The sequence below is a fragment of the Borostomias antarcticus genome (assembly GCF_949987555.1).
Source record: "Borostomias antarcticus genome assembly, chromosome: 24".
NCBI lineage: Eukaryota > Metazoa > Chordata > Actinopteri > Stomiiformes > Stomiidae > Borostomias > Borostomias antarcticus.
This window is the reverse complement of record NC_140257.1, coordinates 14,201,789-14,228,297: the sequence shown is the minus strand read 5'-3', so window position 1 is coordinate 14,228,297 and position 26,509 is coordinate 14,201,789. Positions and strand designations below refer to the sequence as shown.

Here is a 26,509-nt window from a genome sequence, read left to right as displayed (position 1 = left end):
CCCTTCCAGCTGACGTCAATTAAGTGCTCAGGCCTCAGGCCACAAGTGCGAGGGGCCGCAAGTGCGGTTTGCGCACTCAGATTGGGATTCAGCTATAGTGCACTATATAGGGCGTCAGCCATTTTGTTTGTAGTGTCCGAATTCTCCACGGAATTTTCGTTCCCTATATAGTCCACTATTTATTACCCACAAGTCACCTTGATTTCCAGGGTACAGTGCATGTACCCTACATTTTCTCCGGTATACCACAATGCAATGCAGTTGAGTTGTCTCGCGAAGAGGGCTGTGAACGGAGGATGGCGGCGGCAACTTTCGTGTATAAACTGAAGGAACTCTAGCTTGCGGAGCTAAATCGTAAACATGTAATGTTTGTAAACATGTTACTTGATCGTGCGCTTCATAGCTAGCTAGGTAGCGCGGCTATAGCCAACGTTACATCTTGCAATTAACAGACAGGACCAAAGTAGAAAAACCACACATGCACATGATTAGAATTTGAATTTCAACACTTTATTTGGGATCTAACATTCAAAATGAACACACAAAAGCAAATCCGATACTACCTGAGTGAGTACATCTCAACCTGCAGCGTGAATGCTCCCTGTTAGACTTGTGTGTTTACACGAGGGCGCATCCGCCTGCATCACACGAATGACCGACGCATTTTTGTGACGTTCGGTGTAGTGTCCGAATACTCCTTAAACCATTCCCTAGGTAGTTCACTACATAGTGAACCCTATATAGGGAGTGAGGGAACGAGGGAGCGATTCCGAACACAGCTCTCCTCCCCGAGGAGAGACTGGTGACGCGAGGCTAGGCTCCAGGTCGTCCATCTTTTTCGTACATGTGCTTGCACGTGCTGTTCAAGTCACTCAGAATTATACATATAGAGCTATTGGTAATATATACAAATTTGAGTGATTTTGATGTTTGTTCATACCCGGGACAAGTGGGGAAAACGAAAAATGACTTGATTCTCGTTTTCCTACTTTACATTTTAAAATGAAAATCAAATCTTTCATTTTTTGTTCATCATATTCTGTTTTTGAAACGGAAATCGCTTGGCTAGAAGACCCACGGCCCCAAAACATAGTGGGCGGTCAATGTTTTTTTTTGTTTATTAGGATCAGGCGGTCAATGTTTATATAATATAGAAAATAACAACGAAATTAACTTACCGAATTGAAGGCGTAGCCTACTGAACGGCTGGTGGGTAGGGGAGCCTTTGTTTACTCGAAAAGAATAAAGAGCTTGTTTCTTGTTTTGATCAGCAATGGACGAACATGAACGAACAATCCGAAACCAATTCACGAGAGTGGAAGTGGCTTATAACCATGGATGTATTAATATAAAAACATTATAACACTTATAACACCCTCGGTAGCGAGTCTGCGCGGATGTAGGCTCGATTCACATGTGCAGCTGTTTTTATTGTCCGAAATGGAAAATGCGCGGTACAAATGTAAGTTCCTCACAAATTATACGACATTTGCATTGTATTTCGCATCAAATTCCGTTCTCCAGTTCAGAAAACGCTAGATTATGTTCATTTGATTGTAATGTAAAGTGGTGGCTGGTTGATATTTACCAGGACTGTTGTTCAGACTAAACAGCTGATCAAACAGAATGGAAAATGAAAAGTTGTCCACAAAAAAACGAAACAGCACTAAAGAAGCTTGGGAGTACGTTTTTTCTTAGGTTTGGTCCATGAATGGCCTGCCACTCGCCACAAAACACATCTTTTTACACGTAATGTAGACACTCAACCAACAAGCAACATTTCAGTGAGATATAGGACAAGTGATTTGTCTTTAGATAAATGCATCTTCTTCCAAACATTAAGCAAAGTTTCACTTGTTCCATTGGCAGATTTCACTGATTAGGCCTACAACCAAAAACACCTTAATGTTTAAGATTCTTTGAAAGAAGATTAATTGTGTGATTGTATCCCATTACTAGGACTTGATAAATGATGTGTAGGCCTACTTGGTAAGATGTGGAGGGATTGGAGGGGTCACACAGCACTCATTCTGACCAAAACATTTTAACCATCTTCCCGGACATATTTCTTAACAGCTTCATCATAAAAGAAATGAACCTGGAGGGTCAGGCAAGTCCAAAACAGGCCTCAAAGAAATGGGTGAATTTAAAGAAGTACACAGTAAATGTGTTTCACATAACATGAATATAGCCTTCTAGATGCTGCAGATATCTCATGCCACTGTTTGTTTTAGGAGCTGAGAGCTCCACCAACTGGCTCTGGGACTGACCAGAGAGAAGAAACCCCTGCTACTTGGAGCTCCTATGATGGCATGCATGAGGCAGTGGGGTCAAAACAATCTTTGACTCCAACTGTCCTCATTGCCTCATGCATGTCGAACCCCACCATCAAGGCCAGACCAGATCCATCTTCCCTCCTGGGCACATCCAGGTCCAATCCACTGCCCCTCCCAGGCACATCCACGTCTGATCAACCATCCCTCCCAGGCACATCCACGTCTGATCAACCATCTCTCCCAGGCACATCCACGTCTGATCAACCATCCCTCCCAGACACATTCAGGGCGTCCTCTCTTGAACCCCCCCCCCCCTGCCAAGAAAGACAGGGGTCCATTGATGGGGATTAATAATTTTCAGTTGTGATCGGTGATGCCCAATTTTCAGTTTTCAATATTATTTTATTTTCAATAAATAAGAATTGTGGAAATCCCTGTGTATCCTTTATACAGAATCTGGAGACAAATATGTGCAATCTCTGGTTGTCATATTAGTGGTATGGTCTGCAATCTAAACTAGCCTATACTTCAGACCACAGGTGAACACAGCTCTGGAAAGGATGAGATCACAGCAACATCCTGGTTTACTATGTATGGTTTACTATTTATAGATGTTTTTGAGTAAGTGCACTTTCTATATACTACTTTTCCTCAAAATTTAGAATGTCAGACATTATTTGCAGAAAATGAAACGAGGACACACACAGGTTCATACAGCCGGCTTGTGCAGTTTTTATGGGCTTGTTTTAATAAACTGTATAGCAACTTTCAACACAAGAATTGCAGCCCAAAGTGCTTCATAACAGTGAAGATGAAATGAGCATAAAATCAGGACAAACAAAATCAGGCCTGCTTTGTTTTAATGCAAATAAAAACAAAAATACAAACAAAGAATACACTATTAGCCTACAAATAATCGTGCTGAAGCAGCAGCGGTGGAAAAATGACAATTATTTTATTGACAATAGTCCTAATAATAATAATAATAATGAATAAGGGTAACGGTGAAATGAATAGGTAAGAGTTCTTAAAATGATTAAATATAATTGAATGCCTTGGCCATATTGTCATTTGGATATTTCCACTTAGGGACAATAGTCCTAATAATAATAATAATAATAATAATAATAATGAATTAGGGTAACAGTGAAATGAATAGGTAAGAGTTCTTAAAATGATGTATAAATATAATTGAATGCCTTGGCCATATTGTAATTTGGATATTTCCACTTAGGGACAATAGTCCTAATAATAATAATAATAATAATAATAATGAATTAGGGTAACAGTGAAATGAATAGGTAAGAGTTTTTAAAATGATGTATAAATATAATTGAATGCCTTGGCCATATTGTAATTTGGATATTTCCACTTAGGGCCTAGGTAGCCATCTGATATAGGCAACCCTCATAAGCTGTAACAAGGAAGATACGAACGATGCCTCTGACGCTGCAAAGTGCTGTTGACGCGAAACCATGGTAACCGTTGTGGTTTGTGTTTCCTGTTTCCGCTGGAGTGAGGAGAGCGTCCCGAACTCCCCACCGCCCTTCTTGCAGCTGTGCTCGAGGCTCGTGACTCCTCTCTTCTGACTCGAGTTGTCAACAGAGAAGGGGGAGGGGTCAACAGTCTATATTTGTACCCTATTTGGGACAAGTTGTAGATTCGATTTGAGAACTTATAATAAATATGTGCACTTGTATCTTGATATTTACACTCGCAGACCTGACTTGAGAACGTGTAAAGTAAAAGTTGTAGGCTATATAGAGAATTGCATTTGCAGATGTTGACTTTTGATACAGCCGCCATACCATGAATTGACCAGCAGATGTCATTGTGGAACTGCATCAATAGAGCAACACTTTTCCGACACAATTGTGTCGAATGTGTAAATGCGTTTCCTCCATCACTATGTAGCCTACGCCAAAGCAAATCGTATATGCAATGCATCAGCTTTTTCAACTTAAATTACGGAGTTTTCTACACAAGTAACAACATATAAGGATCACATTATACAGCGCATACCTCATGTAGTCAAACCTACTACGGCAACACCAAAAGGACAAAACAAATGCACGCACACCTGCTGCAGTACACCACGGCCCAATTCCAAACCACCCCCTCACCACTCCGCCACCGAGTGTCCCTCCAAATGAAGTGTCACTCGCAGCTGTGGAGGGCACTGTCAATCGAGGGGGAGGGTATATAAATGGAAAGCCAAATGTGGGACGGACTCCACCGGAACCGCCCGGGACAGGGCCGTCACCATGGCATGTTTAGTTGATTTATGGGAAAATGTTTATGATTTATAATACAAATATGAATCACTATCATTAAATCCATGTATGATGAGAAATGGTCAAAAATCCAAACACAAATATGTTTTTAACATTGTCCTGAGACAAATACATAAATAAATTAATAACTTACTCCCATGCCTCTTTGGCAGCATTCCTCCATTTAACCATCAATTAGTTGAGTGAGTTTAAAAGAACCACAGACAGATTTAAGCCTCTCTGATGCTGAGGACAACCAGTCACAATGTAGGTCCAACAAGGAGAAGCTCATTAGAATCAAGCCCTGATAAATATTGGGCTAAAGAAGATAAGGCTTAATTACAGGCTGAGGGTGGTATATAATAACCTATACCCAACACAAGTCAGTTTTCCCAGAGCTCCATAGCGAAAGCACAATGAACAATGCAAGTAGGATTTTCATTGTTAATGATTCATCTTAGTTTATGTGAACAGATCCACCAGGTTTCCCAAAAGCTTCTTTCGTTAAGAGGCTCTTTAGCCCATTCAGTTGACCAATCAGAGAGCTTGCCCAGACCAGTTGACCAATCAGAACGCTCTAAATGAATGGCCCAAGAGCCTCTTAACGAAAGAAGCTTTTGGGAAACGCAGTTTGTTTCGAGGGAGCTACCTGGAACAAGAGACGCACCAGCTGCGGGGCAACAGCAATGCAGCGGGCAGAGAGCACAGCAAAGCAGTGATCATGAAGCACAGCAGACCCAGCAGCAGACAGGAGACAGCAGGCAGGTAGACGGAGCGGCCTGGAGACTCAAACTGAGCCAATGGAGGTCTGTTACAACCTCCCTCAGATGGTAGACTAGGGATGGAGGGAGGAGTGCAACACAGCCTGCATATAAACCCTAGGGAACCAACTGCAGTACAGGTGTGGTGTAAAAAACAAATGTCAAGCTAAGAACCAGAGTACCTTATATAATATAGGATTTATTGCCACCGTGAATAGTGCAATTTACAACATCCATGGACACAGACAATAACGACAACAAACATGAAACGGGGGGGGAATAACCCAAACTAAACCGGGGACTAACAGAGGGTAGGAGAAGGGAGGGAGAAGGCTGTGTGAACAGTGTCACAAACAAAAAACACAGCCCTATGCTTCCCTCCACCTCTAACCTAGTCTATCTACTGATTTAAAGACAGACAAACACAGAGCAACACACAGGGACGTTACTAGGTCTCAGTCCGCAGGGCAGATGGAGTAGGCCTCAGCCCGCAGAGCAGATGGAGTAGGCCTCAGCCTGCAGGGCAGATGGAGTAGGCCTCAGTCTGCAGGGCGGATGGAGTAGGCCTCAGCCTGCAGGGCAGATGGAGTAGGCCTCAGTCTGCAGGGCGGATGGAGTAGGCCTCAGCCTGCAGAGCAGATGGAGTAGGCCTCAGCCTGCAGGGCAGATGGAGTAAGCCACGGTTTGGAGCCCACAACAGCATAACAGGTGCAATAATCCACAGCCACTGGAAGTTTCTTCAAAGTGTGGATAGGCTGCTGCAGTCCTGGGCTGAAGACGAGCCCTGCTGCAGCAAGAGCTGAGGTTCTGAGTGGGCTCAACCCGTGGAGCAGCTCCCCAGAAGCAGGGGAAGGGGGCCACAGTCCACAGAGCAGATATCCCAAACAATCCACAAATCCGCCACACAAAAACCCTTATCTGGATTGGAAGGTATGCCAGGATGAAATAAGAACTACTAGTTACTGAAACAGTGCTGAAAAGTGCTAAAAACTAATCAAAAGACTTGTTACAAACATAACATGAGCAAACACTGAACAGAGACAATAGACATGCTCCTTGCTGGAGATGATGTGTTGGAACAATCTTTAACAGAAGCCTGTGTGAGAACATAAAAAATGTATATTAAGTCCTGATGACAGCAGTGGTTTGCATAAAAGTACAAATAGAAAAAGAAGAAGAATTCGACTGGTGCATGTATGTATCATTTTTTGCCAAAATGCCATTTTGAAAAAGGATTGTTAGGTTTTGGTTTCTTATGTCTTCTTATGAGCCAAATTCCGCAACAACCCCCCATACCCCCATACACACAAATGAACACACTCTCTACAGTATCTCTCTCATTTCATAAAATGTTTATTTAAAAAAAGTTTAAAAACAAACGTGTACAACAATCTGAAAAGTATTTAGTGTGTGTGTGTGAGAGAGAGAGAGACCTGGGAAATGTCTTCAAGAAACTAGGTCCATTCCAACTTCAACGACAGGTCCTTCTCCTCCTTCATCTATCCCTTCTTCAATAGGTGGTGGTGAACCTTAGAGGTGAGAGAAAAAGGGAATGAGAAAAAGTTGAATGTGGGGGGAGGGGGCATGTTTGTGTGGAAACTCTTCATGTACTGTTCTGTATGTGTAGTTGTACAATATGTTTAGTTGCCCTTCAGGAAAATAAAGATCTTGAGAATATAAACGATAAAGATCTTCATAATATTAAAGTCAATTTCATGTCAATTTGATATCAATTCACCCAACAGGGGGCAACACGCGCGCACACACACCACACAATATTGCTTACTAAGATGGGCAGGCTTCCGTGAACTCTGTGAAGCTCTTGGATTAACTGTATGAGCACAATGATGTCTCTTTAACTGTCCTGACATAATGAAGTTCTTCCCACACTGGTCACAGTGGTATGGCTTCTCTCCTGTATGAACACGCTGGTGTCTCTTCAAGTCTCCTGACCTAGTGAAGTTCTTCCCACACTGGTCACAGTGGTATGGCTTCTCTCCTGTATGAACACGCTGGTGTGTCTTCAACTCTCCTGACTGACTGAAGTTTTTCCCACACTGGTCACAGTGGTATGGTTTCTCTCCTGTATGAACACACTGGTGTGTCTTTAAGGGTCCCGACGTAGTGAAGTTCTTCCCACACTGGTCACAGTGGTACGGCTTCTCTCCTGTATGAAAACGCTGGTGTACCTTTAAATGTTGTGGCTGACTGAAGTTCTTCCCACACTGGTCACAGTGGTATGGCTTCTCTCCTGTATGAACACGCTGGTGTGTCTTCAACTCTCCTGACTGACTGAAGTTCTTCCCACACTGGTCACAGTGGTATGGCTTCTCTCCTGTATGAACACGCTGGTGTGTCTTCAACTCTCCTGACTGACTGAAGTTCTTCCCACACTGGTCACAGTGGTATGGCTTCTCTCCTGTATGAACACGCTGGTGTGTCTTAAAGTGTCCTGACTCACTGAAATTCTTCCCACACTGGTCACAGTGGTACGGCTTCTCTCCTGTATGAACACGCTGGTGTGTCTTCAACTCTCCTGACTGACTGAAGTTTTTCCCACACTGGTCACAGTGGTACGGCTTCTCTCCTGTATGAACACGCTGGTGTGTTTTTAAGTTTCCTGACTCACTGAAATTCTTCCCACACTGGTCACAGTGGTATGGCTTCTCTCCTGTATGAACACGCTGGTGTGTCTTCAACTCTCCTGACTGAAGTTTTTCCCACACTGGTCACAGTGGTACGGCTTCTCTCCTGTATGAACACGCTGGTGTGTCTTCAACTCTCCTGACCTAGTGAAGTTCTTCCCACACTCTTCACAGTGGTATGGTTTCTCTCCTGTATGAACACGCTGGTGTGTTTTTAAGTTTCCTGACTTAGTGAAGTTCTTTCCACACTGGTCACAGTGGTATGGTTTCTCTCCTGTATGAACACGCTGGTGTTCCTTTAATGGTCCTGACTGACTGAAGTTCTTCCCACACTGGTATGGCATCTCTCCTGTATGAACACACTGGTGTGTTTTTAGGTTTCCTAACTGACTGAAGTTCTTCCCACACTTGTTACAGTGGTACGATCTTGGCTTGTCCGCACCACTCTTTCTCCGGGTGGAAGCTGGAGTGAGAGGAGTGTTGGAGGTGGTGATCAAGAGGAGGACGAGGAGAGAATCTCAGGTCTAATCTCTGTTCCTCAGCAGAGAGACATATAGGTTGTCATGGCTCCTCTTGATGTGCTTGTGGAGGTACATCTGGGAGGTGTAGGAGAGTAGGCACTCGGAGCAGGAGAACTGGGGCAACTCTGACAACACTCCTGAGAGAGTGAAAGAGAGACAGAACATTCAAAAGGATTCTCACATATTGTCTAGTTCAAGTTCAAATGCTGTATAGAGTGATTGTATGTAGCTAGAGAGGGGAACACAACATCATAACCTCAGATTGAAGACAGGAGAGAGAAAGATATGTAAAAGGTGTTCCTCTGGCTGAGCTCAAGTGAGGTAGAGCGACAGAGGAGAGAGAAGTAAAACAAAGTAGACCTGTTTCATTTCTTCTTTGCTGGTGAAAGTCCCAGGAGTGCATATGCTATGTGATATGCAATATAGGATGGGTCTGAATAATGTGAGTATTCCTCTATTTGTTCAGTAGGTTGTAGGGATATAGCCGATATTCATTGTAAATAGTTCAATCGGTTGTTCCTATTTGGCCGATCAAATGATCTGTTCAGATGACATAAAATAACTGTGCATCAAAAATTGCAGGCGAATTGCATAATAGACGGTCACCTCTCTTATTGTTCAAATGAGCATCATTGCCACACGCTACTTTGTAGATTGCAAGTGACAGTCCTGTACTGCAGTTTTCTAGTTGAGTATCTTATTCATGATTGCATCATGTGTGTAGCCAGGCTTGTATGGAACTTTCCATTTTTACCAACAACGGCATAGTAGTGTTCTGCTCTCATACTACCTTGATTAGCTACACCATTCAACCTCTACTGGTCAACTTGCAATTTCAGGTGAAAGCAGTCATGAATGAAATAAGAATATTTCTCCAAATTGGTGTCAAATCTGACTAGCTGAATGACCAAAACATTAGGAGTATGGGTCAGGACCGATTGAGTTGAGATAGTACAAACAACACAAGTAGAAACTGGACTATGTGTCCAGGTTGTGCACCTCCTGGGTCCTTATCCTGTCTCTTAGCCAGCTCAAACTACATTAGTCTCATTATGACTTCTATTGAGATGGCCCTGGAAGACAAACAGGGCTGGGACCTCTAAATCTTCCGGGAGCATGTTACATACAGGCCACTCTCCCTTACTGCCATGCATAATTTGTGTGACAGTCCTAACCTTAATAGCAAAGAGCTGTGCCAGGTTGTTATTATCTGGTCCACCTAGATGCTCCACTTCCCTCTTTAGAACATCAGATGACCCCAGACCTCAGCAATGTCCTGCTAGGAACCATCAGCCAATGTGGGCATCAGACACCAGATATCTCAGCTTAGTGGCATTTTCTTTGTCTCCCACTCAAAGCAAGTCTCTTAACTTCAGTGACTACATGTGGAACCTGAGTTAGAGTAACGGACCAGAAAGAGTCCCAAATTCCTGACTCGTGTCTCCGATAGCCAACCAGCTATCTGATTAATCGTGACCAAGTCCGTCTATAGAGACCACAGCATGCAACACGTTTTTATTTATCAAATGTGTTGAGGTCACGATTAATCCGATAGCTGGTTGGCTTGGCTCCAGGCTTAAAACTCTTTATATAAGGATTTTTTGGAAGGAGTGTAGGCGAAATTCACTTCCTGAATCGAAGCTCAAAACATAGTGGGCGGTCAAGGTTGCGCTCTATTCTTCAACATAAAAAATAACAACAAAAGACTCCCAAAATCCTGGCTGGTTTCTCCAGATTTGGATAAGGGAATTCCAAGGACAGGGATTGTTAGGCATTGTTAAAGGACAATGCTCGTTTTTGACAACCTGGACCTTATTTACGACATATTATAAGACATTTGACTCACCGAGATCACTTTGGTGTAGTTCGGAGGCATGTAGAAGAAATTTAAAATCCAGCGCGAGCCAGTATATCCATGTAATGGCGGTGGTCGGGGCACTAAGAATGTAGTTTCTAAAAATGATTTTTCTGCCGCGAAACGGTTGTTTTCATCAATCTGTCTTGATGAATCGCTAGTTGTGCTTACATAGAGCATAGGCCTGCTCTATGTAAGCACAACTAGCGATTCATCAAGACAGATTGATGAAAACAACCGTTTCGCGGCAGAAAATTGATTTTTAGAAACTGCATTATAAGTGCCCCCACCACCACCATTACATGGATATACTGGCTCGCGCTGGATTTTCAAATTTCTTCTACATACCTCCGAACTACACTAAAGTGATCTCGGTGAGTCAAACGTCTTATAATATGTCGTAAATAAGGTCCAGATTGTCAAAAACGAGCATTGTCCTTTAAGGCTAGCCTTAAAGTCAGGTGGGCGCTCAAAGTTTACCCAAACATTAGGCATGGTGGCCCGTAATATCTATGATATGCCTACTGTATATGGTGCAATGAAATTACCTGGAGTTGGTGGTATACGCTTCCTTCCTCTTTCTGTGTGCAGTGACTGCGGTGCCTGTAAGAACACACACACAAAAACAACATCATTATCAACACTAGATTGTATCACAGAAAAACAATTAATACAGAATTACATCTTGGATATTATTTTCCTATGGGCTGTAATACGTAATGTAACAAGAAAGGTGATTTAGCCTATCAATAACACTGTCAGTTTATCTCCATGTCTATATATCAGTCTATCTCTGTCTAGTGAATGTGTATCTATACAGTATATGCATGTATGTATGTATGTATGTATGCATGTATGTATGTATGCATGTATGTATGTATGTATGTATGTATTGTATGTATGCATGCATGCATGCATGTATGCATCTACTGTATCTATTTCTCTCCCTGTGTTATTAAATGTAGTCGGTAAAAAGCATGTTAGTTGGGTCAGTCCTTATTTCACCCCACTAATTGGGACGGTGAGGTCCAGGAAGTGAATTCTGTCTTCATTCACTCCATTGACGTTTCAGAAAATCTTTTAAACCTGGAACCAAGCCAACCAGGGTCCGTGGATCTTCTAGCCAATCGCCGTTTCAAAAACAGAATATGATGAATAAAAAATGAAAGATTATTTGATTTTTATTTTAAAATGCAAAGTCAGAAGATGAATGGTGGAAAGCCATGTACTTTTGTCTTAATAGTAGTATAACACTAGTGAGTGTTATTAGAAGGAATAGTAAACTTAATCTCTTCTCGTTTATCAGTCTGCACGTTTATTTCCACACCTTAAACTTTTTCCCCCACTCCCACTCTTCTCTCCTCCTTTCTCTCTCATCCTCGCTCCCCCTACCGGCTGGTGGTTAAATTACAACATTTAACATTTTAGTCTGAACTATGCATTTGGCCCATAGAACGAGCTATATTCTCCCAATAACATCTGGGCTATCATGTGCTGAACTGTCCTTACAGGTTATATCTCTTACAGTAGCCTATTACTTTGGCCACCATTCCAGGAACTTTTGCCTCTGCTTCTTTGAAGCCGATCACAACAGTCTGACTGTGAATAGGTTTCGCATCACGCAGGTCATAAGCCATCTGTACAGATCTAGAGTAGACGTATCAATACATTATGCAAATAAAACAACCAGTACTGTAAACCTTGTTGCTAAATATCAATATTAATGACTAGGCTATTAACCAATGTTTCATAGTGAATTATAAGCTCACCACAGACCATTAAATGTTTGATGAATCTTGCATGAACTACCACTGAGAGCAGTGGATTCAGCTCTTGAAAATGCTAATCTGGCGTTCGGGTGCTGCATCACTTGCAGAAGGCACAGCTGAGGCCCCATAAACTTCATAATGGCAACCGGGTTCGAACTTATACTAAACCGCCAGTCAGCTGCTGGAAACAGCACCACATTCCTGTGGTCTGTAATATACAGTGTTGGCCTTCAACTACAAAAATAACACATTTAAATTGGTAGTGCAGTTACAGTAAGAGACAAACTCGCGCTTAAAGTACAGGACAAGTAAAAATTGGGCACAGGCTAGGCTATACTTACAGGCCCGTAACAATAACCAACTCCTAAACGTATTAGGCTACGCTAGGCCACTCGCTTCCCAAGTGTCTCTGCGTCATTCTTATGAAGTCGCATGAAGTCAGCACCTAGAATGGCCTCTGGTCTATGCTAGACTGGCTTTGTGTTGACCTACAGTCCGAATGTAGACTAGCCTACTTTATAGCTAATGTTTCGCAACATATTTGCAACATTATTACTTGGACAGGTAGTCAACTAACCTGGAATATCCAGCAGATTTTGTCCAACTTCATGTTTCTTTCAGGCTGTAGTATGTTTTGACCATAGTAATCACATGTAGGCTATAGCACATATAGTATAATTATGTTTCAACTTTTGTCCATTCTTACTGTAACATCATTAGATACACAGTGAAAGCACAGAGGCCTAAATTGGGTTCAAACCAGGACACAGTGCTTCAAGGACGAAGTTCAGTGCCTCTCCTAGATAACTTTATGCCAAGTTTAGTTTCTAGAGAATAGGGTATCTCAATAACAGGATACTGGTTTTAGGGAGTTATCCGCCACACACACTGACACACAAACAGGCAGACAGAATTTGGGTAAAGGAAGGAAACATCTGGATTAATGGATTGTTCTAATTTTTGATAAGGAAATGTGGTGGCTTTTAGTTTCTGGTCGTAAGGAAGAAGAATCAGATCCGTCGATGCAAGTTTCAATACTTTATTGAATCTCTGGCATCAACATCACACTGCAGTTGTGATGAGTTCACTCTCCAATTGTCTAGCATGAACTGATCTGAAACAGAATATCATCTGATTATATGAAGAGGTGTTTTCCATTAATGATCTCATTGTGACGTTATTCCTATGTTTCATTCCCTTATCAGAAATTAAGAAAATTGCATTAATCCAGAATCCAGATGTTTCCTTTTAGCTAAGCAAATTCTTGTGCATGTTTGTGTGTCGGCGTGTGTCTGTCGGATAACTCCCTAAATACCAGTATTCTGTTATTGAAATACCTCATCTTGTAGAAACTTGGCATACAGGTACATAGGAGACACTGTGCCCTGGTACACCAGTACACAGGAGACTCTTAGCGTCTGGCTTGAAGCCAATTTAGGCCTGTGCTACGTGTGTTACAGTAGAAATGGACAAAAGTTGAAACACCGATCACAGACAGTATGTGTGCGCATTTGAAATTGACTACAATATAGGCCTACCTGTGATTATAATGGTCAGATAAACCCTGTTGACAATAATTGTATTAGTAGTGAAAAACAGGACATAACGTCAGAATGAGATCATTAATGGAAAACACCTTTTCGTATAATCAAATGATATTCTGATTTTAGTTCAGTTCATGCTAGACAATTGGAGTGTGAACTCATCACAACTGCAGTCATCTGGATCTGATTCTCCTTTCTTACGACCAGATACAATTTGCCAGAAGGCTGAGACGCCTGGTCTCTCTAAAGAGAACATAAGGCTCCAGGTTAGTCTGGGGCCCGTCTCTTTCGCAGTTGTTTCGCCGGTCTAGAAGGGAAGCGCCTAGGATGACGCATTGCACAATCCTCCGGTCTGGACCGGAAAAAGAACAGTTGTTGTATCTATAATTTCGGACGCTAAGACGCCGCAGTGGCTTCAAATGTGTGATATTATGTGTCCGGCACACTTCTTCCATGACTACTTGAAATATTTCTTCAGGTATGTCCTTTTCTTCCATCGATTTAAATAAAGCAAGCGGAAGTAGGAGGCAGGCTCTACAGGCTCGAGCCGGAAGGGGCGGGCTTAAGGCAGTGACGTTCGGAATCGCTCCCTATTCACTATATAGTGCACTATATAGGGCGTCAGCCATTTTGTTTGTAGTGTCCGAATTCTCCACGGAATTTTCGTTCCCTATATAGTCCACTATTTATTACCCACAAGTCACCTTGATTTCCAGGGTACAGTGCATGTACCCTACATTTTCTCCGGTATACCACAATGCAATGCAGTTGAGTTGTCTCGCGAAGAGGGCTGTGAACGGAGGATGGCGGCGGCAACTTTCGTGTATAAACTGAAGGAACTCTAGCTTGCGGAGCTAAATCGTAAACATGTAATGTTTGTAAACATGTTACTTGATCGTGCGCTTCATAGCTAGCTAGGTAGCGCGGCTATAGCCAACGTTACATCTTGCAATTAACAGACAGGACCAAAGTAGAAAAAACACACATGCACATGATTAGAATTTGAATTTCAACACTTTATTTGGGATCTAACATTCAAAATGAACACACAAAAGCAAATCCGATACTACCTGAGTGAGTCTATATCTCAACCTGCAGCGTGAATGCTCCCTGTTAGACTTGTGTGTTTACACGAGGGCGCATCCGCCTGCATCACACGAATGACCGACGCATTTTTGTGACGTTCGGTGTAGTGTCCGAATACTCCTTAAACCATTCCCTAGGTAGTTCACTACATAGTGAACCCTATATAGGGAGTGAGGGAACGAGGGAGCGATTCCGAACACAGCTCTCCTCCCCGAGGAGAGACTGGTGACGCGAGGCTAGGCTCCAGGTCGTCCATCTTGTTCGTACATGTGCTTGCACGTGCTGTTCAAGTCACTCAGAATTATACATATAGAGCTATTGGTAATATATACAAATTTGAGTGATTTGGATGTTTGTTCATACCCGAGACAAGTGGGGAAAACGAAAAATGACTTGATTCTCGTTTTCCTACTTTACATTTTAAAAGGAAAATCAAATCTTTCATTTTTTGTTAATCATATTCTGTGTTTGAAACGGAAATCGCTTGGCTAGAAGACCCACGGCCCCAAAACATAGTGGGCGGTCAATGTTTTTTTTTTTAATTAGGATCAGGCGGTCAATGTTAATATAATATAGAAAATAACAACGAAATTAACTTACCGAATTGAAGGCGTAGCCTACTGAACGGCTGGTGAGTAGGGGAACCTTTGTTTACTCGAAAAGAATAAAGAGCTTGTTTCTTGTTTTGATCAGCAATGGGCGAACATGAACGAACAATCCGAAACCAATTCGCGAGAGTGGAAGTGGCTTATAACCATGGATGTATTAATATAAAAACATTATAACACTTATAACACCCTCGGTAGCGAGTCTGCGCCGATGCAGGCTCGATTCACATGTGCAGCTGTTTTTATTGTCCGAAATGGAAAATGCGCCGTACAAATGTAAGTTCCTCACAAATTATACGACATTTGCATTGTATTTCGCATCAAATTCCGTTCTCCAGTTCAGAAAACGCTAGATTATGTTCATTTGATTGTAATGTAAAGTGGTGGCTGGTTGATATTTACCAGGACTGTTGTTCAGACTAAACAGCTGATCAAACAGAATGGAAAATGAAAAGTTGTCCACAAAAAACGAAACAGCACTAAAGAAGCTTGGGAGTACGTTTTTTCTTAGGTTTGGTCCATGAATGGCCTGCCACTCGCCACAAAACACATCTTTTTACACGTAATGTAGACACTCAACCAACAAGCAACATTTCAGTGAGATATAGGAGAAGTGATTTGTCTTTAGATAAATGCATCTTCTTCCAAACATTAAGCAAAGTTTCACTTGTTCCATTGGCAGATTTCACTGATTAGGCCTACAACCAAAAACACCTTAATGTTTAAGATTCTTTGAAAGAAGATTAATTGTGTGATTGTATCCCATTACTAGGACTTGATAAATGATGTGTAGGCCTACTTGGTAAGATGTGGAGGGATTGGAGGGGTCACACAGCACTCATTCTGACCAAAACATTTTAACCATCTTCCCGGACATATTTCTTAACAGCTTCATCATAAAAGAAATGAACCTGGAGGGTCAGGCAAGTCCAAAACAGGCCTCAAAGAAATGGGTGAATTTAAAGAAGTACACAGTAAATGTGTTTCACATAACATGAATATAGCCTTCTAGATGCTGCAGATATCTCATGCCACCGTTGGTTTTAGGAGCTGAGAGCTCCACCAACTGGCCCTGGGACTGACCAGGGAGAGGAACCCCCTGCTACTTGGAGCTTCTATGATGGCATGCATGAGGCAGTGGGGTCAAAACAATCTTTGACTCCACCTGTCCTCATTGCCTCATGCATGTCGAACCCCACCATCAAGGCCAATCCAGATCCATCTTCCCTCCTGGGCACATCCAGGTCCAATCCACTGCCCCTCCCAGGCACATCCACGTCTGATCAACCATCCCTCCCAGGCACATCCACGTCTGATCAACCATCCCTCCCAGGCACATCCACGTCTGATCAACCATCCCTCCCAGGCACATCCAGGTCTGATCCACCATCCCTCCCAGACACATCCAGGTCTGATCCACCATCCCTCCCAGACACATCCAGGGCGTCCTCTGTTGAACCCCCCCTCCCCTGCCAAGAAAGACAGGGGTCCATTGATGGGGATTAATAATTTTCAGTTGTGATCGGTGATGCCCAATTCTCAGTTTTCAATATTATTTTATTTTCAATAAATAAGAATTGTGGAAATCCCTGTGTATCCTTTATACAGAATCTGGAGACAAATATGTGCAATCTCTGGTTGTCATATTAGTGGTATGGTCTGCAATCTAAACTAGCCTATACTTCAGACCACAGGTGAACACAGCTCTGGAAAGGATGAGATCACAGCAACATCCTGGTTTACTATGTATGGTTTACTATTTATAGATGTTTTTGAGTAAGTGCACTTTCTATATACTACTTTTCCTCAAAATTTAGAATGTCAGACATTATTTGCAGAAAATGACAAGAGGACAAACACAGGTTCATACAGCCAGCTTGTGCAGTTTTTATGGGCTTGTTTTAATAAACTGTATAGCAACTTTCAACACAATAATTGCAGCCCAAAGTGCTTCATAACAGTGAAGATGAAATGAGCATAAAATCAGGACAAACAAAATCAGGCCTGCTTTGTTTTAATGCAAATAAAAACAAAAATACAAACAAAGAATACACTATTAGCCTACAAATAATCGTGCTGAAGCAGCAGCGGTGGAAAAATGACAATTCTTTTATTGACAATAGTCCTAATAATAATAATAATAATAATGAATTAGGGTAACAGTGAAATTAATAGGTAAGAGTTCTTAAAATGATGTATAAATATAATTGAATGCCTTGGCCATATTGTAATTTGGATATTTCCACTTAGGGACAATAGTCCTAATAATAATAATAATAATAATAATAATGATTTAGGGTAACGGTGAAATGAATAGGTAAGAGTTCTTAAAATGATTAAATATAATTGAATGCCTTGGCCATATTGTAATTTGGATATTTCCACTTAGGGCCTAGGTAGCCATCTGATATAGGCAACCCTCATAAGCTGTAACAAGGAAGATACGAACGATGCATCTGCCGCTGCAAAGTGCTGTTGACGCGAAACCATGGTAACCGTTGTGGTTTGTGTTTCCTGTTTCCGCTGGAGTGAGGAGAGCGTCCCGAACTGTGCTCGAGGCTCGTGACTCCTCTCTTCTGACTCGAGTTGTCAACAGAGAAGGGGGAGGGGTCAACAGTCTATATTTGTACCCTGACCTATTTGGGACACGTTGTAGATTCGATTTGAGAACTTATAATAAATATGTGCACTTGTATCTTGATATTTACACTCGCAGACCTGACTTGAGAACGTGTAAAGTAAAAGTTGTAGGCTATATTGAGAATTGCATTTGCAGATGTTGACTTTTGATACAGCCGCCATACCATGAATTGACCAGCAGATGTCATTGTGGAACTGCATCAATAGAGCAACACTTTTCCGACACAATTGTGTCGAATGTGTAAATGCGTTTCCTCCATCACTATGTAGCCTACGCCAAAGCAAATCGTATATGCAATGCATCAGCTTTTTCAACTTAAATTACGGAGTTTTCTACACAAGTAACAACATATAAGGATCACATTATACAGCGCATACCTCATGTAGTCAAACCTACTACGGCAACACCAAAAGGACAAAACAAATGCACGCACACCTGCTGCAGTACACCACGGCCCAATTCCAAACCACCCCCTACCCACTCCGCCACCGAGTGTCCCTCCAAATAAAGTGTCACTCGCAGCTGTGGAGGGCACTGTCAATCGAGGGGGAGGGTATATAAATGGAAAGCCAAATATGGGACGGACTCCACCGGAACCGACCGGGACAGGGCCGTCACCATGGCATGTTTAGTTGATTTATGGGAAAATGTTTATGATTTATAATACAAATATGAATCACTATAATTAAATCCATGTATGATGAGAAATGGTCAAAAATCCAAACACAAATATGTTTTTAACATTGTCCCGAGACAAATACATAAATAAATTAATAACTTACTCCCATGCCTCTTTGGCAGCATTCCTCCATTTAACCATCAATTAGTTGAGTGAGTTTAAAAGAACCACAGACAGATTTAAGCCTCTCTGATGCTGAGGACAACCAGTCACAATGTAGGTCCAACAAGGAGAAGCTCATTAGAATCAAGCCCTGATAAATATTGGGCTAAAGAAGATAAGGCTTAATTACAGGCTGAGGGTGGTATATAATAACCTATACCCAACACAAGTCAGTTTTCCCAGAGCTCCATAGCGAAAGCACAATGAACAATGCAAGTAGGATTTTCATTGTTAATGATTCATCTTAGTTTATGTGAACAGATCCAGGATTCCCAAAAGCTTCTTTCGTTAAGAGGCTCTTTAGCCCATTCAGTTGACCAATCAGAGAGCTTGCCCAGACCATTTGACCAATCAGAATGCTCTAAATGAATGGCCCAAGAGCCTCTTAACGAAAGAAGCTTTTGGGAAACGTGGTTTGTTTCGAGGGAGCTACCTGGAACAAGAGACGCACCAGCTGCGGGGCAACAGCAATGCAGCGGGCAGAGAGCACAGCAAAGCAGTGATCATGAAGCACAGCAGACCCAGCAGCAGACAGGAGACAGCAGGCAGGTAAACGGAGCGGCCTGGAAACTCAAACTGAGCCAATGGAGGTCTGTTACAACCTTCCTCAGATGGTAGACTAGGGATGGAGGGAGGAGTGCAACACAGCCTGCATATAAACGCTAGGGAACCAACTGCAGTACAGGTGTGGTGTAAAAAACAAATGTCAAGCTAAGAACCAGAGTACCTTATATAATATAGGATTTATTGCCACCGTGAATAGTGCCATTTACAACATCCATGGACACAGACAATAATGACAACAAACAAACATGAAACGGGGGGGGGGGGGGGGAATAACACAAACTAAACCGGGGACTAACAGAGGGTAGGAGAAGGGAGGGAGAAGGCTGTGTGAACAGTGTCACAAACAAAATACAAAGCCCTATGCTTCCCTCCACCTCTAACCTAGTCTATCTACTGATTTAAAGACAGACAAACACAGAGCAACACACAGGGACGTAACTAGGTCTCTGTCCGCAGGGCAGAGCAGATGGAGTAGGCCTCAGCCCGCAGGGCAGATGGAGTAGGCCTCAGCCTGCAGGGCGGATGGAGTAGGCCTCAGCCTGCAGAGCAGATGGAGTAGGCCTCAGCCTGCAGGGCAGATGGAGTAGGCCTCAGCCTGCAGGGCAGATGGAGTAAGCCACAGTTTGGAGCCCACAACAGCATAACAGATGCAATAATCCACAGCCACTGGAAGTTTCTTCAAAGTGTGGATAGGCTGCTGCAGTCCTGGGCTGAAGACGAGCCCTGCTGCAGCAAGAGCTGAGGTTCTGAGTGGGCTCAACCCGTGGAGCAGCTCCCCAGAAGCAGGGGAAGGGGGCCACAGTCCACAGAGCAGAGCAGATATCCCAAACAATCCACAAATCCGCCACACAAAAACCCTTATCTGGATTGGAAGGTATGCCAGGATGAAATAAGAACTACTAGTTACTGAAACAGTGCTGAAAAGTGCTAAAAACTAATCAAAAGACTTGTTACAAACATAACATGAGCAAACACTGAACAGAGACAATAGACATGCTCCTTGCTGGAGATGATGTGTTGGAACAATCTTTAACAGAAGCCTGTGTGAGAACATAAAAAATGTATATTAAGTCCTGATGACAGCAGTGGTTTGCATAAAAGTACAAATAGAAAAAGAAGAAGAATTCGACTGGTGCATGTATGTATCATTTTTTGCCAAAATGCCATTTTGAAAAAGGATTGTTAGGTTTTGGTTTCTTATGTCTTCTTATGAGCCAAATTCCGCAACAACCCCCCATACCCCCATACACACAAATGAACACACTCTCTACAGTATCTCTCTCATTTCATAAAATGTTTATTTAAAAAAAGTTTAAAAACAAACGTGTACAACAATCTGAAAAGTATTGTGTGTGTGTGTGTGTGTGAGAGAGAGAGAGACCTGGGAAATGTCTTCAAGAAACTAGGTCCATTCCAACTTCAACGACAGGTCCTTCTCCTCCTTCATCTATCCCTTCTTCAATAGGTGGTGGTGAACCTTAGAGGAGAGAGAAAAAGGGAATGAGAAAAAGTTGAATGTGGGGGGAGGGGGCATGTTTGTGTGGAAACTCTTCATGTACTGTTCTGTATGTGTAGTTGTACAATATGTTTAGTTTCCCTTCAGGAAAATAAAGATCTTGAGAATATAAACGATAAAGATCTTCATAATATTAAAGTCAATTTCATGTCAATTTCATATCAATTCACCCAACAGGGGGCAACACGCGCGCACACGCACCACACAATATTGCTTACTAAGATGGGCAGGCTTCCGTGAACTCTGTGAAGCTCTTGGATTAACTGTATGAGCACAATGATGTCTCTTTAACTGTCCTGACATAATGAAGTTCTTCCCACACTGGTCACAGTGGTATGGCTTCTCTCCTGTATGAACACACTGGTGTCTCTTCAAGTCTCCTGACCTAGTGAAGTTCTTCCCACACTGGTCACAGTGGTATGGCTTCTCTCCTGTATGAACACGCTGGTGTGTCTTCAACTCTCCTGACTGACTGAAGTTTTTCCCACACTGGTCACAGTGGTATGGTTTCTCTCCTGTATGAACACACTGGTGTGTCTTTAAGGGTCCCGACGTAGTGAAGTTCTTCCCACACTGGTCACAGTGGTACGGCTTCTCTCCTGTATGAAAACGCTGGTGTACCTTTAAATGTTGTGGCTGACTGAAGTTCTTCCCACACTGGTCACAGTGGTATGGCTTCTCTCCTGTATGAACACGCTGGTGTGTCTTCAACTCTCCTGACTGACTGAAGTTCTTCCCACACTGGTCACAGTGGTATTGCTTCTCTCCTGTATGAACACGCTGGTGTGTCTTCAACTCTCCTGACTGACTGAAGTTCTTCCCACACTGGTCACAGTGGTATGGCTTCTCTCCTGTATGAACACGCTGGTGTGTCTTAAAGTGTCCTGACTCACTGAAATTCTTCCCACACTGGTCACAGTGGTACGGCTTCTCTCCTGTATGAACACGCTGGTGTGTCTTCAACTCTCCTGACTGACTGAAGTTTTTCCCACACTGGTCACAGTGGTACGGCTTCTCTCCTGTATGAACACGCTGGTGTGTTTTTAAGTTTCCTGACTCACTGAAATTCTTCCCACACTGGTCACAGTGGTATGGCTTCTCTCCTGTATGAACACGCTGGTGTGTCTTCAACTCTCCTGACTGACTGAAGTTTTTCCCACACTGGTCACAGTGGTACGGCTTCTCTCCTGTATGAACACGCTGGTGTGTCTTCAACTCTCCTGACCTAGTGAAGTTCTTCCCACACTCTTCACAGTGGTATGGTTTCTCTCCTGTATGAACACGCTGGTGTACCTTTAAGTCTCCTGATGTAGTGAAGTTCTTCCCACACTCTTCACAGTGGTATGGTTTCTCTCCTGTATGAACACGCTGGTGTGTTTTTAAGTTTCCTGACTTAGTGAAGTTCTTTCCACACTGGTCACAGTGGTATGGTTTCTCTCCTGTATGAACACGCTGGTGTTCCTTTAATGGTCCTGACTGACTGAAGTTCTTCCCACACTGGTATGGCATCTCTCCCGTATGAACACACTGGTGTGTTTTTAGGTTTCCTAACTGACTGAAGTTCTTCCCACACTTGTTACAGTGGTACGATCTTGGCTTGTCCGCACCACTCTTTCTCCGGGTGGAAGCTGGAGTGAGAGGAGTGTTGGAGGTGGTGATCAAGAGGAGGACGAGGAGAGAATCTCAGGTCTAATCTCTGTTCCTCAGCAGAGAGACATATAGGTTGTCATGGCTCCTCTTGATGTGCTTGTGGAGGTACATCTGGGAGGTGTAGGAGAGTAGGCACTCGGAGCAGGAGAACTGGGGCAACTCTGACAACACTCCTGAGAGAGTGAAAGAGAGACAGAACATTCAAAAGGATTCTCACATATTGTCTAGTTCAAGTTCAAATGCTGTATAGAGTGATTGTATGTAGCTAGAGAGGGGAACACAACATCATAACCTCAGATTGAAGACAGGAGAGAGAAAGATATGTAAAAGGTGTTCCTCTGGCTGAGCTCAAGTGAGGTAGAGCGACAGAGGAGAGAGAAGTAAAACAAAGTAGACCTGTTTCATTTCTTCTTTGCTGGTGAAAGTCCCAGGAGTGCATATGCTATGTGATATGCAATATAGGATGGGTCTGAATAATGTGAGTATTCCACTATTTGTTCAGTAGGTTGTAGGGATATAGCCGATATTCATTGTAAATAGTTCAATCGGTTGTTCCTATTTGGCCGATCAAATGATCTGTTCAGATGACATAAAATAACTGTGCATCAAAAATTGCAGGCGAATTGCATAATAGACGGTCACCTCTCTTATTGTTCAAATGAGCATCATTGCCACACGCTACTTTGTAGATTGCAAGTGACAGTCCTGTACTGCAGTTTTCTAGTTGAGTATCTTATTCATGATTGCATCATGTGTGTAGCCAGGCTTGTATGGAACTTTCCATTTTTACCAACAACGGCATAGTAGTGTCCTGCTCTCATACTACCTTGATTAGCTACACCATTCAACCTCTACTGGTCAACTTGCAATTTCAGGTGAAAGCAGTCATGAATGAAATAAGAATATTTCTCCAAATTGGTGTCAAATCTGACTAGCTGAATGACCAAAACATTAGGAGTATGGGTCAGGACCGATTGAGTTGAGATAGTACAAACAACACAAGTAGAAACTGGACTATGTGTCCAGGTTGTGCACCTCCTGGGTCCTTATCCTGTCTCTTAGCCAGCTCAAACTACATTAGTCTCATTATGACTTCTATTGAGATGGCCCTGGAAGACAAACAGGGCTGGGACCTCTAAATCTTCCGGGAGCATGTTACATACAGGCCACTCTCCCTTACTGCCATGCATAATTTGTGTGACAGTCCTAACCTTAATAGCAAAGAGCTGTGCCAGGTTGTTATTATCTGGTCCACCTAGATGCTCCACTTCCCTCTTTAGAACATCAGATGACCCCAGACCTCAGCAATGTCCTGCTAGGAACCATCAGCCAATGTGGGCATCAGACACCAGATATCTCAGCTTAGTGGCATTTTCTTTGTCTCCCACTCAAAGCAAGTCTCTTAACTTCAGTGACTACATGTGGAACCTGAGTTAGAGTAACGGACCAGAAAGAGTCCCGAATTCCTGACTCGTGTCTCCGATAGCCAACCAGCTATCTGATTAATCGTGACCAAGTCCGTCTATAGAGACCGCAGCATGCGACACGTTTTTATTTATCAAATGTGTTGAGGTCACGATTAATCCGATAGCTGGTTGGCTTGGCTCCAGGCTTAAAACTCTTTATATAAGGATTTTATGGAAGGAGTGTAGGCGAAATTCACTTCCTGAATCGAAGCTCAAAACATAGTGGGCGGTCAAGGTTGCGCTCTATTCTTCAACATAAAAAATAACAACAAAAGACTCCCAAAATCCTGGCTGGTTTCTCCAGATTTGGATAAGGGAATTCCAAGGACAGGGATTGTTAGGCATTGTTAAAGGACAATGCTCGTTTTTGACAACCTGGACCTTATTTACGACATATTGTAAGACGTTTGACTCACCGAGATCACTTTGGTGTAGTTCGGAGGCATGTAGAAGAAATTTAAAATCCAGCGCGAGCCAGTATATCCATGTAATGGCGGTGGTCAGGGCACTTAGAATGCAGTTTCTAAAAATCTATTTTCTGCTGCGAAACGGTTGTTTTCATCAATCTGTCTTGATGAATCGCTAGTTGTGCTTACATAGAGCATAGGCCTGTTGTGGTTTTCACATGCCATGATCTTTAGAAACGTCTTTCGAAACGAAATAGCTTCCTCACTTGCTCCAGCACGCATTCGCACAGCGCGCAATCGTTGCTCCAGCACGCTGTGCGCATGCGTGCTGGAGCAAGTGAGGAAGCTATTTTGTGTCCAAAGACGTTTCTAAAGACCATATTACAGAGGCATGTGAAAAACAACACAACAGGCCAATGCTCTATGTAAGCACAACTAGCGATTCATCAAGACAGATTGATGAAAACAACCGTTTCGCGAACTGCATTCCAAGTGCCCCGACCACCACCATTACATGGATATACTGGCTCGCGCTAGATTTTAAATTTCTTCTACATGCCTCCGAACTACACCAAAGTGATCTCGGTGAGGCAAACGTCTTATAATATGTCGTAAATAAGGTCCAGGTTGTCAAAAACAAGCATTGTCCTTTAAGGCTAGCCTTAAAGTCAGGGGGGCGCTCAAAGTTTACCCAAACATTAGGCATGGTGGCCCGTAATATCTATGATATGCCTACTGTATATGGTGCAATGAAATTACCTGGAGTTGGTGGTATACGCTTCCTTCCTCTTTCTGTGTGCAGTGACTGCGGTGCCTGTAAGAACACACACACAAATACAACATCATTATCAACACTAGATTGTATCACAGAAAAACAATTAATACAGAATTACATCTTGGATATTATTTTCCTATGGGCTATAATATGTAATGTAACAAGAAAGGTGATTTAGCCTATCAATAACACTGTCAGTTTATCTCCATGTCTATATATCAGTCTATCTCTGTCTAGTGAATGTGTATCTATACAGTATATGCATGTATGCATGTATGTATGCATGTATGCATGTATGTATGTATGTATGCATGTATGCATGTATGTATTGTATGTATGCATGCATGCATGTATGCATCTACTGTATCTATTTCTCTCCCTGTGTTATTAAATGTAGTCGGTAAAAAGCATGTTAGTTGGGTCAGTCCTCATTTCACCCCACTAATTGGGACGGTGAGGTCCAGGAAGTGAATTCTGTCTTCATTCACTCCATTGACGTTTCAGAAAATCTTTTAAACCTGGAACCAAGCCAACCAGGGTCCGTGGATCTTCTAGCCAATCGCCGTTTCAAAAACAGAATATGATGAATAAAAAATGAAAGATTATTTGATTTTTATTTTAAAATGCAAAGTCAGAAGATGAATGGTGGAAAGCCATGTACTTTTGTCTTAATAGTAGTATAACACTAGTGAGTGTTATTAGAAGGAATAGTAAACTTAATCTCTTCTCGTTTATCAGTCTGCACGTTTATTTCCACACCTTAAACTTTTTCCCCCACTCCCACTCTTCTCTCCTCCTTTCTCTCTCATCCTCGCTCCCCCTACCGGCTGGTGGTTAAATTACAACATTTACCATTTTAGTCTGAACTATGCATTTGGCCCATAGAACGAGCTATATTCTCCCAATAACATCTGGGCTATCATGTGCTGAACTGTCCTTACAGGTTATATCTCTTACAGTAGCCTATTACTTTGGCCACCATTCCAGGAACTTTTGCCTCTGCTTCTTTGAAGCCGATCACAACAGTCTGACTGTGAATAGGTTTCGCATCACGCAGGTCATAAGCCATCTGTACAGATCTAGAGTAGACGTATCAATACATTATGCAAATAAAACAACCAGTACTGTAAACCTTGTTGCTAAATATAAATATTAATGACTAGGCTATTAACCAATGTTTCATAGTGAATTATAAGCTCACCACAGACCATTAAAAGTTTGATGAATCTTGCATGAACCACCACTGAGAGCAGTGGATTCAGCTCTTGAAAATGCTAATCTGGCGTTCGGGGTGCTGCATCACTTGCA

General features: G+C 42.5%; 1 protein-coding gene across 1 annotated transcript; it reads right to left on the bottom strand.

Moving 5' to 3' along the window:
• Positions 1 to 5,320: 5,320 nt before the first annotated feature.
• Positions 5,321 to 9,630, bottom strand: LOC311325575 (uncharacterized protein; the record flags this gene model as incomplete). The annotated part of the gene is made up of 4 exons (XM_084458296.1): positions 5,321 to 6,406; positions 6,744 to 6,839; positions 7,097 to 8,035; positions 9,621 to 9,630. 3 exons carry the CDS (start codon positions 9,628 to 9,630, stop codon positions 6,757 to 6,759), a joined length of 1,032 nt encoding a protein of 343 aa, XP_084314422.1. The 3' UTR covers positions 5,321 to 6,406; positions 6,744 to 6,756.
• Between the last annotated feature and the right edge of the window lie 16,879 nt (positions 9,631 to 26,509).